Genomic DNA, 13,709 nt, shown 5'->3' on the forward strand with positions numbered 1-13,709 from the left:
AAAACAGCTCCTGACAGAGAAAACTCATTTACAGTAAAAACACACTGTTGTCTGTAGTTGTACGGACAAAAACATCTCAAGTTCTACACATCTGCAACTTTCCAGCGGCAAACAAGGAGTGAGGAAATACTTTTTTGTATTTCTCAAATCACTCATGGCGATCTGTTCTCATTGTGTGTCTTCACCACACCCAAACCACACACACACACACACACACACACACACACACACCCCTCGGGCCCCCTGTGCAGCAGACTGACTGACAGCAGCAGCGAGGGAAGCCCATGAGAATGACAGGCAGCCATGTGCTGGGTGAGATTGCGCCTTGACAGGTGACCTGACACGCAGAAAATCCTTTATATTAGCTCCACAAGCCAACAAATCAATGGATTCATTTACCTCTAAGGAATGGGTGTTGTAAGCATCACTACCGCTGCAATGAAGAGTCTGCTGAAATGAGAACTGAAAGCCATCGCTCTTCATCTTCAGCCATCTCTTCATTTATCGCTCAGGGTTTGTTCTGAGGGGAAATGTCTGTTAGGGAAGACTTTGAATCACACGATGTGACACCTTCAAAACATCTTATATTTAAACAAACCTGTTGCAGGCTGGTGTATAACTGTGTTTGTGTCGATTACAGGTTACAGAACAAGAATAATGGCCAAACAGAACCACACAATAGGACAAACAAACAACGTATAGTAGTATAAGACATTCACCTATCAATCCTCCTGTCGTTGTCGTAGAATTTGTACTCAAATGTATTAAGGCTGACAACAGATAAAAATGATAGATCAGGATTAACTCCATTATTTATGTATTGGTTTGTATGTTTGTTTAGTAACGAATCTGCATATACTTTAATCCCACAAAAAGCACAATGTTCTCATTTTGCAGTGTTAATTTATTGCATGTATATTACATGCCGTTACTTGATGGCAGACTAGTAACTGTACTAAATGGACAAAAAACAGCTTTAGAAGTCAATGCATTGTTCGCTGCATTCACATATCTCTGAACATAAGCCTGTAGTAATAATAATAATAATAATAATAATAATAATAATAGTAGTAGTAGTAGTAGTAGTAATAATAATAACAACAACACAACAAAACAAAACAAAACAAAACAACAACAATTAATAAATTAAACTTTTCCTCTTTCAGTCAGTTAGTTTAAACAAAGTTTGCTATGTATTTAAAATTTAAATACATTAAATTTTAAATAACCAAAGTTTAAAATTAGAAATATCATCACGGGCAACAACAACAATTATACATTATTATTATAATATTGTTTTGGTGAGCATAATATATATAGAGAGAGAGAGAGATGAAATGAGATGAGATGAGATTGTTTCTTTATTGAACAGATGTGGAGAAATTTGGCATTACATCACTTGCTCACCAATGGATCCCCTGCAGTGAATGGGTGCCGTCAAAATGAGAGTCCATACAGCTGATAAAAACATCACAATAATCCACAAGTAATCCACACCACTCCAGTCCATCAATTAATGTATTGTAAATTAAACCCTGCATGTTTGTAAGAAACAAATCCATCATTAAGGTGTTTTAACTTTTAACTATTACTTCTGGCCAAAATATCAGTCCATAATCCATAATAATTCTTCCTTCAGTGAAAAAGTCCATTGCCCTCTCATATCAAAATCCACTGACATAAAGTATTTGTTTAGAACTGTTTCACTTGCAAACGGTGCTTGGTTTGTGCCTATTTCTTTCCTGGTTCAGACTCATTTTCACTGGAGAAATCAATACTATGGACAGAGGACTAGTAAACAATTAAACATTTAAAAGCAAAAACACACAAAACAAACCATAAAAACATGAAGCCTGTGTTGCCTTCACAAGACATTAAAGTGTTAGTTCACCCAAAAATAAAAATTAGCACATAAATTGCTCACTCTTAAAGCAACACTCCACCGTTTTTTGAAATAGGGCTTATTCACATTATTTCCTACATTTAGATAGGTGGGCAAATGCATTTTTTCTGTGTCAGTGCATGTCTATTGTTTTTTAGTTTGATCTGGGGCTCGGCGTTCACTGCCTTAGCTTAGCACAATGAAGGGGAATCCTTTGTTGCCAGCTACGCATGGCCTTGACAGTAAAGTCGATCAAAAATTTTTAAAAACCCAAACCTATATTACTTCTTGTGTGCCCTGGCGTATTCCCATACGAGTACAATAGTGGTATTGGGGGATCCCGATTAACACTAGGCGATTTCCAGGCAGCATATTGTACTTGGACTATATTATGTGGGAAAGCACAGCGAAGCACTTGCTGCTTAGGCGAAGCACTGCTACTTCGGCGCAGAGATATCACGCAACACATGAAATCCCACGACTTCCGTCAACATACCGGCGTGAATAGTAGCTGCCTGGCTATTTTTCGCTTACAGTACCTAGTCACGAATGGCGGATGAACATGGCTGATTTCTTGAAGATAGACCTTGCCCTCTTAGAGGGTTGACTTCTCAGCTCGTACTGTGGCACTGAACCAGAACCAGGCTACCTATTTACGAACCAGAGTTTACAGACGACGCCTTCAGCTGCGTGCTTTTCGGAAATAGAACGACATAGGAGGAGGAGGTGCTCTGATCTTCGCTCAACAGTCCTGTTGCGACGCTTGAGGATGAGAGCCACCTTCTAGAACTGAATGGTGTGTAATGTGGGGGAATAAAGCCAATCTAGTGCCCGACGGAAATAACGAGTGGTCTGGGACTGTAGAAAGAAGTGCTGACTGATTTTACATCCGAATAAAAACACAGATTACATCAGAAACAGAAATAAAAGACACTTACATGTGCACTTTTGTGTTCTTCCTGTGCTTTGAAAATAGATGGGATCATCTGCCGTATCTTTCAGACGTAGTACCGTCTTTCGGTTCTGACCCATAGTCCATTTTTTCAAAGTTCATTTCCTCTGGTGCAAAATGTTCTTCGCAAACACGATACTGCTTTATTTTGTTGAAGTCCGTTGCACTACAGATCTCCAGAGCTAGCTACCATTTTATTCTCACGTTCCACATTAGATGGAATTCTGTGAACACATTACATCCGTGTATGTCCTTTGCTTGTTCTCACACCTTTTGCTATGCAGGTAATAACCATGTTTGCTGTAACTTCTCAAAATAAATCATCCAAAAGCGAAGACACTCGGTGTCAGGTCACGCCGTATGTTCTTCTTCTTCTGTTTTTTTTGACGCGTTGCACGCCGGTAATGTTGGACGAAGTCGGGGGATTTCATGTGTTGCGTGATATCTCTGCGCCGAAGTAGCAGTGCTTCGCCTAAGCAAAAAAACAGTGCTTCGCCTGTGCTTCCCCATATATAGTCCCAAGTCATATCTGCCTAGGAAATCGCCTAGTGTTTAATCTGGATCGCTATTTGTAACTCTGTGGTTGAATACACAGGCCACAAGAAGTAATTAGTGTGGGGTTTTTTTTTAAATTTTTTTGATCACTTTTTACTCAGGCCATGCTAGCTGGGCAATAAAGGATTCCATTCATTGTGCTAAGCTAAGCTAACGCCGACCCAGTCAACTAAAACAATGCATGCCACTGACACAAAATGCATTTGCCCACCTATCTAAATGGTGTGAATAAGCCCAACTTCAAAAAACAAAAAACTGTGGAGCTTTAAGCCATAATACATCCATATGACTAGAATTACTTTAATACATAAACAAAAATCAATTATATTAAAATTATATTAAAACTTGTCTTTGATCTTTCAAGCTGTTTAGTTAGTGGCCACTCACGCGGTGTTGCTCAAATGCGAATCAGTCCAAAAGTTAAATAAAAGCAAAGTAAATCCTTAATAAAAAAACTGTCTCACAAACAAATGCCTCGTTAAAAAAAATCCACCCGTATCTAAACAAAACGTAACCATAATAAAAAGTAACGGGAGCATGACGTATGAGTTTGGCTTTGAACATGAATCTAGCTTGCGCTCACTGTTGTGCACAGTTCCGGGAGCATGACGTATGAGTTTGGCTTTGCGCAATTTAAATAACCCTTAAAACTAACCACTAACAGAGGTGTAAATGAATCTTGTGAATAACTTTTATATTATTATCATCTTTTTATAAGCTCTCATTACTCTCATTCTGACTGCACCCATTCACTGCAGATGATCCACTAATGAGCAAGTGATGTAATGCTACATTTCTGTTCTGATGAAGAAACAAACTCATCTACATTTTGGATGGCCTGAGGGTGAGTAAAAGTTCAGCAAACTTTCATTCTTGGGTGAATTATTATGGATTCAACAAAGAAGTTTCATTGTAGATCATTAGTATTATAGGATATTATCAGTAGTGCTTCACACGACGATTAATCGCGATTAAGTCGCATGTTCCAAAATAAAATCTTTTTGTTTCTCATACATAGATTAGAGTGTTTGACTGTTCTTATATTTCATGCTCTGTATATTTACAATGTACAGACCAAAAGTTTGGTTGGAAACATTACTATTTTTTAATGTTTTTCGAAGAAAGAAGTTGCTTTCTTCTGCTCATCAGCCTGCATTCCTATTGATCAGAAAACGCAGAAAAAGAAAGTAATATTGTGAAATATTATTACAACTTAAATAATAGGTTTTATATTTGTGAATATACTTTCTTAAAAAAAATAATTTTTTTCCTGTGATGACAAAGCTGAATTTTCAGCATCATTACTCCAGCCTTCAGTGTCACATGTAACATCCAGCTTCTAATCACATGATCAATTTAGAAATCATTTACTAATATCTGAATTTGATTATGAGTGTTGGTAACACATTTCTGCTGTCTAATATATTTTGATGAATAAAAGGTTAAAAAGAACTTGCATTAATTTATTTAAAAAAAAAAAAAAAAAAAAAACTTCTAATACATATATATTCTAATAATATATTTTATTTACTATCACTTTTTATCAATTTAACACATCCTTGCTGAATAAAAGTATTGATTTTATTTAAAAAAGAAAGAAAAAAGTGTATATTGTTATTACAAAATATTTATATTTTAAAAACAAGCTAGCTTCTTTTTTTTTTTTTTTTTTTTTTTTTTTTTTTAAAACAGGTATTCATCAAGTATCCTAAAAAAAGTATCACATGTTTCTGAAAAAATATAAACGCAGCTCTAGGCCACTCTGTTTTTCCATGACTTTGATAATGAATCATCATATTAGAAGTGATTTGCTAAAGGGATCATGTGATACATGATCCGAAAAATTCAGGCTGTGGCTCGCAGAGAAAAAGATAATTTAAAGTAGTCAATGCCTTTTAACACAGTTATTTTTAAATTGTAGCGCATATAGTCCCCCGCGAGTAAACTTTTTTTTTCGGTATTTTGGATGCAAGTTAAGATAGTTGAGCCGACGGCTCGGGATGCGCGAATGCTAGAAGACTTCATTCAAAACAGATAAGAATAGTCATGAAGTGCCAAACCAATTTTAGATCTGGACTGGTCGAGAAGAGCAGCACGACAAGCCAGTATAGGAATGAATTACAAAGCAGATTGGTATGTTTTACTGGTAGTTAAATGATATTTAATATATCATAAAAATGATAAAACTCTAAATACCAAAAGTATATACCATGTCAAGGAGTTGTGCAAAATCTGATAAGATCAGACCAGTGCCACAACCGCATGATAGTATGTAAACAAAAACTTAAATACAATAAAAACAGATCTTCATTAACCATTTTAAAGCACTAATTATCATCAAGGACAATTTATTAAAAATATACTGTACTTTTAAGATATGAAGTACACTACAAATGTGCATTCAATACAATAAGTACAGTTCTTATTTTTTTTTCTTTTTTTTTTTTTTTTTTTTTTTATGAGGGTGGTTCATGTTGCACACACTGTCGCACTCCAGAAGGTGGATGTTTGAATCATGTCCTGTTTTTTGGAAAATAAACTGAGCTGCATTCATTTCACACACACAGACCCAAATTGCTTACACATCTTCCCACAAGCTGAACATCTCTGTTCTGTTGCAGTGAAATGTTCTCACTGAAAGGTGCTGAGATGTGTGTACCGTCACAGGGCTAAGGTGGACTCAGTCACGGGCTAAGGTGGAAAGTGGAGTGTTTGAGAGACATTTGGAGTGAGAAGTTGGATAGATTAATTGTGTGGGGAGAGAAGTCTCAGGTTTGGAGCGTAAGGATGTTCTTTCCAGTCATTCTGTGCCAGAGACTCAACACATACCACAGAATAATAAACACATGTAAAGAATAATAAACACTAACATACATTCATACACTATTAATACACCATGTAATCTTACCTGTTACCTCACCATGTAATGGTATGTGTGCCATTTACATTTAGAATGTTATTAAATTTATATATTGGACTATGTAAGTAATATTCAAGAAATGCATTTAGGAAAATGTGTAATATTTAAATATTTTGCAAAGTTACTATTTGTTTAAATGATTAATATTTTATAAAGAATTGCTATTGGTACTTATTTTAATTATTTAGAATGTTATTAAACGTATATTATTCAAAAAACTAAATAAAAAAAAAATAAATTTTTGCAAAATGGATTGTTTATCCAATACTTTATTAATAAAATATATAAATAAACAAATAAATAATTATTAAGAATTTGTATATTGAAACAAGTAAATAATATTGAAGGAATTAGATTAAGACAATGTATAATATTTATGTTTTGCAAATGTATCATTAAATATTTTAATAATTTAATACAGGAATTGCATTTATTAAAATGTTTAATATTTAATAATGCATTAATAATTAGGGTATTTGAAATACACATTTAGGAATTGTATTCAAGAAAATACTATAATTTAAAATACTATAACTAATATTTAAATTATTTATTTATTTGTTTTGCTAATTTATTATAATATTAAGTAACTGTTTTTAAATTAAACATCAGGTTTGTCCTGAGGAACCGCTAACAAATTTAATGGTTAAATATTCAAATATTTTGTAGGACATAATTTGAATTATGATTAAAAAAAATAACATAATAGAACTTGAAAAATTACATTTGATAGCTATGAGCTGAGGAAAAGATTTTCAGTTACTTAAATTTCAGTTCTTTCATCAGTCTCAGAGTAGCGTTTTGTTTGTGCTACACATTAGAAGCAGTAGTAACTGGAAAGGCTATTGTTTTGAAAACAACTGCGCTGCTGTCAAGCAACTAAAAGTGTAGTTAAATGAGCATCATTGCTTCTTTTAGTTAGTTAAGGAAGTTTTCTCTGAAATGGCAAGGGAGGCAGTGCATTCTCAAAAACTGAGAACGGGAAAAATAAATGGTACTAAAATGCAATAAACAAGCACTAACATTACTGCCCTAATCTCTTTCATAATCTCACTGTAGAGTGCATTACTGCAGTATGATGGATCATATGCAGTAGAATGGCACCCAAGCTTATAGAAAGAAAATGAAATATTGCTTTCGGTTTGACCAACAAGCCAGACAGACACCAGCGGATGTTTATGTCAAAATAGATAACAAATGACGAGAGAATAAGCTAAAAAGAATGAAAGACTTTTTCATGAAGTACTGAGAGAATTGTTTCTGCTCGTTTACTTATTATTTCCCTCGCTTCCATTTATCAGATCCTTAAGGAGTTCAAGGATGAAGACTGGAACATGGGAAACATCGTGCACACAATGTCCAACAGGCGATACGGCGAGAAATGCATCGCTTACGCCGAAAGCCACGACCAGGTACTGCCATCCAGAAACCTCCATTCCTCCGGTGTAGAGTAAAGGAAAAGTAATCAATGTGTCATTGGGAATGGAAATTGGTGTCACGACAGGTTGTAGTCCTCTAGGGACGAAGGTGAAATGAGAAATTAACACATCCATCCTGTTTGTACACATTCTAACACCACGGCTAGAGCCCATTGTTATTGTTTTTTTTTTTTTTTCCTGTCTTCCTTTCTTCTTTGTTTTTTCCTCTGTGTAGTGTTTGCAAGGTCTGGGAATAATGATTTGTGTTACTCAACATGAGAGACTTGAGTGAGTCTGAGTTGAAACGTGCTAAAACTAGTAAAACTTTACTTTGACACTTCATCAATAGACCAACTGTTTAGCATTGCAATAAAGTTTAGATCTATCTATCTTTTATTTTATTTATTTATTGCAAATTGAAAATTGTTTTATTCAAATACATTTTGCAACATTTACCAATCTTCTTCATCTAACTTTACTACTTCATTTCTGTCCTGTTTCTCATAATATCAATCCATAAAAGTGTGACAAAAAGGTCAAATTATTATTGGATGCTGTTTGTTAAAGCAAACATGACTATTACTATTGCTCATACTTTGGTTTATGGGCCAATCAGTTTACTCTACAATTACACCTTCAGTGGTAACATGCAGTTTTGAATCATTAAAATTAGGCCAGTATTCAGTCTTGTTTTTTTTTAGTGTCCTGTTTTTGTGTAGAACCGGACAAACAGTAGCTGTTCCACTGTTTTTCCCCATTAACAATGCAACCAATCAAAAGCTATTCATCAACCAGCAAACATTTCACCTAATGTGAATTGTGTGCTCATGTTGTTGATCTGCCTTTCTGTCAGGCCCTGGTGGGAGACAAAACACTGGCCTTCTGGCTGATGGACAAGGATATGTACACCAACATGAGCGCTTTGATTCCCATGAACTCCGTTATTGATCGGGGCATCCAGCTCCACAAGATGATCCGACTGCTTACCCACGGCCTGGGAGGAGAAGGCTACCTAAACTTCATGGGTGAGTCTCTGCATTCATTTAAAAAAAAAAAAAAAAAACTGGTCCACATTTGGACATGTAGGATGTTGGTGAATTATCTTTGCAACAGTGTATCAAAAAAAAAAAAAAAACTAATGATAACAAAAGAACCAAAAATGTCCTTTGATAACATTAGTCAAGGTTCCTTGCATAAAAAAAAAAAAAAAAAAAAAAAAAAACTTATGTCATTTAGTTAGAAGATAGGACTGTTTTGTTTTTGCTTTGCTTTGTATTTTTGTTTTGTTTTACTTTTTGTTTTACTTTTTGTTTTATTTTAGTTTGTTTTTGTTGTTTTTTGTTTTGTCTCATTTCGCTGCTTTGACACATTCCTTGAATTCATCGTGCCATTACTTTTCTTTAGCATTAGAGGCATATCCTTTTTTTTTTTTTTTTTTTTTTTTTTTTTTTTTTGTTACAAGTATTAGATATGTTAGATAAACAGTTGCCTACCATAAAAGTATGATTGCAAGTAGCTAGTTTTGAACACAGCAAATATCTGTATTCCCCCTGACCTGTCCCAAGGTATTGAACTTCTTGATTTTACCCTATAATTACAATATCACAATATCATTTGATTATAATAACTCACATAGTTATTTTTAATAGTTGTGAATAACTACAAACTATTTTGTTCCTAACCTTGCTAGTCCTAGTTTTCTCTAAATATACAAACCTGTTACTGCCATTTTTACAGCTTGTTGATTGTGTTTATTTATTTTTTTTGTTTAATGTTTTTGTTTTGCCTTGTGTGTTTTTTTGTTTGTTTTATGTTACTGTGTCATTTTGTTTTATTTTGTGCTTTTGCTTTGCTGTTTGTTTTAAATTTGTTTTTGTTTTTTGTTCTTTTGTGTTTTGTTTTTTTGGTCACAAATCCCTTCAATTCTGAAACCTACATTTTGTTTACATATTGCATTGTACTATATACACATTGCATTGTACATTGATGTTGCTTAGGCCGAATGGGCTATTGGGAAATTTTAACCAGCTGGATTAGCCTTTTTTAGGTATTGTTTTAGCAAGCTCATATTCAGATCTTGCTCCAGTCTGGTATTTAATTCCGTCTTTTCACAATCCAACCACTTTTGTCTATCATTAATAGCTTCATTTTGGCTTGACACATCATCAGTTGATTATTACAGCTATTTGTAATATTAACGAAGTTGTCATTGTTACTGTAAGTGGTTGACCGTCAGCTTGGTCAATAATCAACCCAAACAGTGTACTAGCCCCACCTGCTGACCAGGTGCTGACGCTGTACTGCCACATTACATAAATTAACTCATCGGTTCTGTTTAAAACGGACAGTCTTTTCCCCAGCCAAGGCTATATTCATATCACACACGACCCAAACCCCACAGATTAGCTTGTGTTTGTGAGCATATGGACAGACTCATCCATGATGCACACAGGAGTGCTGTTATTGTTTACTGCTGTTCATGTTCTGCCAATACCACTAACAGTCATAACGGCTACAGATGTGGACTGCCTGATGTAGACACTTTCTACTCTTCACTTGTAGTATATCTGTAAAAAGCTTTTGTCTGCTGTCTGAAATTACTGTCCTAATGGTGCTGTGCCCCAGCTGAATGAATGTGTATATATATATTTCAATCGGTTAAGCCTCTGAAAGCCAAAGGCTAGAAGGAATGTAAAGAGACAGCTGGAATGTTTGCTCAAAAGAAAACATACTTTGTTCAACTCTCTAAAAGATCTTCAGATGTGACATGTAGCCATCATACTGAGAGATGTCAAAACGTGACAATTTTATTTTATATATATATATATATATATATACATAAAACATTATTTTATTTCTTTTAGTTTTTTTTTTATCAAAGAGATCTAAAAAAAATGCCAATTATTTTTTTTTATTATTATTACTTTTATTTCTATATTTTGTATTATTATTTTTTATGCCAAAGAGATGTCAAACACATGACTATTTTATTTTGTTTTATTTTTATTTTATTTTGTTTAATTTTTATTTATTTTTTTACTGTAGTACAGTCCAGGATGTAAAACAGTGACATGTAAAAGTGAATGCCCTCTATAGAGGACAAAATTAATTGTGGGGACCTAGGATCATTAAGATTTATCTGGACTTGAAATATTTCTGCCAATTAAAAATTTTTAGTACAAGAGGGATGGAGTACTATGCATTATCCACATTGACATGCTTATTCCTGAAATAAATGACATACAAGATCATTAAAAGGTTCAAATTAATCATCAAATCTGAATTTTAGGTTTCTGTCTGTTCATTTTTAAAAGTAAAATAAATAAATAAATAATTAAAATTTGCTCAAAGTTGCCTTTACATGCTTTTTATAAAGTGAAGGTAATCAACAAAACGCCAGCGGAACAGACCAAAAACACTAAAAAAAACGGTAAAACTGACGACTTGTCATTCTCTCAATGGATCAATGCTGTGAAGTCTTTAGCCGGTGCAAACGCAATAACAAATGTTTAGCAACAATCAATTGTGATCTACAAACTCAACTCGACTAATCCCATTCTGTTTTAGTTCTCTAGTGGCAGAAAGATGCTTGCAAACTACAAGGCCACAAGAGAGATGAACGGCCTGGCCTGTTTGCAGGCCCCCTGCCCAGAAGAAAGAGATGAGCGCTTGTGAGGAAGAGACCTCAACATATAACACACTGATTCTTCGCGCGCGGCATGATTGAAACGGGCGTCAGTGGTTTCATCATTAAATCAGCAGGGGGAGAGTGAGATGAATGTATGCTTGACTTTCAGAGACGGAGGATAAAACTTCTGGATCACCTTCAGAAGCACGGCCGACGGACGACCCTGGACTGTATTCACACTGTCTTATTAAACCGACGTCCCCAACAACTGCTGCAGAATTTGGCTAAATTAACATTAAGATTAAACCGACGTCCCCAAATGTACTAATTGGACAAAAACACATTGAGTGAACCCTTGTGAAAAACAAGTGTGCTTAACTGTATTGAATGCACACTTGTAATGTACTTCAAATCTTTCTAAAAACCTGTACTGGCAGATAATATAATATTAATGAAATCAAAAGGCCACTTGTGCCTTTGCATGTATTTTAAACGTGCTAAATTGCAACTTCATTACAAATGTGAGTAAACATAAATTAAATAAAACTATCAACTATACTTTTAACAAAAATTAAAATTAACTATCAAATAAAAAATTAACAATAATATTTGGCTATCCACTATACTTTGAACCATATTTAAAACAAAAAATAAAATCAAAAATAAAGATGAATTTACTTAAGTGTGGTGGGAAAACCAGCTTAATGTGTAATACTGTACTACAATATTATATACACTAAATACCCTTTTAATGACTTACATTTTAGACACAACAGTTCCTGTTTTGGTCACCAAGGAAAACGGTTTCAAACAAGCCACAGCAGAACTGTTTTGTGTCTCTGACACACCACTGTGTTTTCTTATGCCGAGTTCACACTGTACAATTTTAGCCCTGATTTTCACATGCCAACAGGTTTTGGGCAATCGGAGGCAAATCGATTACACTATACAACAATCACAAACACTGAATAATCAAAAACCAAAAACTAAAAGAATAACAGAATAACCTATCCGATGCCCCTAAAACATTTAAATAATTCAAAATACCAAGAACCCTGACCCTGTCGGCCTGCTGTCCGAAATGAGTTATGAATGAACAATACATTGGTGATGATGACCTACATCCAATGAGAGAGCAAGATACAGGGCAGTGGGAAGTTCGGGCAGGAGTTATAGACCACAATATCAGCAAGCATATCTTCGGTCCCCAGAAAGGCTCCTTCTTGGTCTATATAGACCCAAGAAATGGAAGAATGTTTGGTCGACCGTCTGTATCACAAACATCACAAACTTCCTACCACTTCAACCACATTAACCACATCTCCAACAATACACAAAAATCACTGATCTCACCTAGCGCTATAGCGTTATTTCCTTATCACTTCTTGCATACATTTGGTTGTGAAACATAGATTCAAGCTAAAGAAAAAAAAAACCACCTCTTAAAAAACAAGAAAAGTTAAAATGTTGGTATCCAGAAAAAACACCCAACACTACATCAAATTTTCATTCTTTACTCATCTTTAAAAACTCAATATCAAAAACTTTAAACCCTCTTCAGTTCAACTCAGCCTTACTCTAATAATTTCATTCTTTCAAACTTTAAATGGACCGTACTGTATATAATACAGCCTGTGATGTATGCCATGCCTCATCTTATTAGTTTTTGCTAATAAACGTCATGTAAGCTAGTTTGTCATTGTAGCTTACTGTTTTATTGTTGTGCTTTTTAATTAAGAATAACAATGAATCTGTCTTTTGTTTTAGTCTTAAAGTGAAAGGTGTATAAATGTAGGCAAAACAGACAATAAGTTTTCTTCTAAAATGTGACGAGGATCGCAAATTCGAAAGTGAATGCATCCAAAGCCCGGCTTATAACATAGCAAAAGAGGAACTCCCATTTACAAAATTCAAATCGCAAATAATACTACTGTTGAAAAAGAACGGGTTGAATGTTAACTACTTTCATCACCATATCACTATAAACTATAAGAAAAGTTCATCAGCATGCACTGATTAATCCCATGTTGTAGCAAAAATAAATAAATAATTTAAGAAAAAATAATGTGAGCGAACCAAAGAATGTGCTTATGCGACCAACTGAGAAAGTTAGTCGCAAAAGAGCGACCAGTGGGAGGAATGAGTCTAGAGCCCATTTAAATAAATCAGTGGAATGAATGACTCAGTGACTCATTCATTCAGTGACTTGCCGCCACCTACTGGCATTTAATTCAATTTAAATTCAATTTAAATTTTATATTTAAAGTATATATTGCTCTCTCTCTTCTTTCTTTTCAAAATCATTTCACATATCAATATTCAACATTTTGTTTTTAAACATCAAAACATTATTT

At 34.4% G+C, this 13,709-nt stretch overlaps 1 protein-coding gene across 1 annotated transcript in view; it reads left to right on the forward strand.

Moving 5' to 3' along the window:
- The window catches only part of LOC109092657 (1,4-alpha-glucan-branching enzyme-like), a 171,069-nt gene that overhangs the window by 103,310 nt on the left and 54,050 nt on the right, over nt 1-13,709 (forward strand). Inside the window, exons 11-12 of the mRNA XM_042739167.1 lie at nt 7,611-7,721; nt 8,581-8,752. Of these exons, the coding sequence (XP_042595101.1) occupies nt 7,611-7,721; nt 8,581-8,752 (283 nt within the window). The remainder of the gene's footprint in view (nt 1-7,610; nt 7,722-8,580; nt 8,753-13,709) is intronic.

Source organism: Cyprinus carpio, chromosome B15, assembly GCF_018340385.1.
Source record: "Cyprinus carpio isolate SPL01 chromosome B15, ASM1834038v1, whole genome shotgun sequence".
Taxonomy (NCBI): Eukaryota; Metazoa; Chordata; class Actinopteri; order Cypriniformes; family Cyprinidae; genus Cyprinus; species Cyprinus carpio.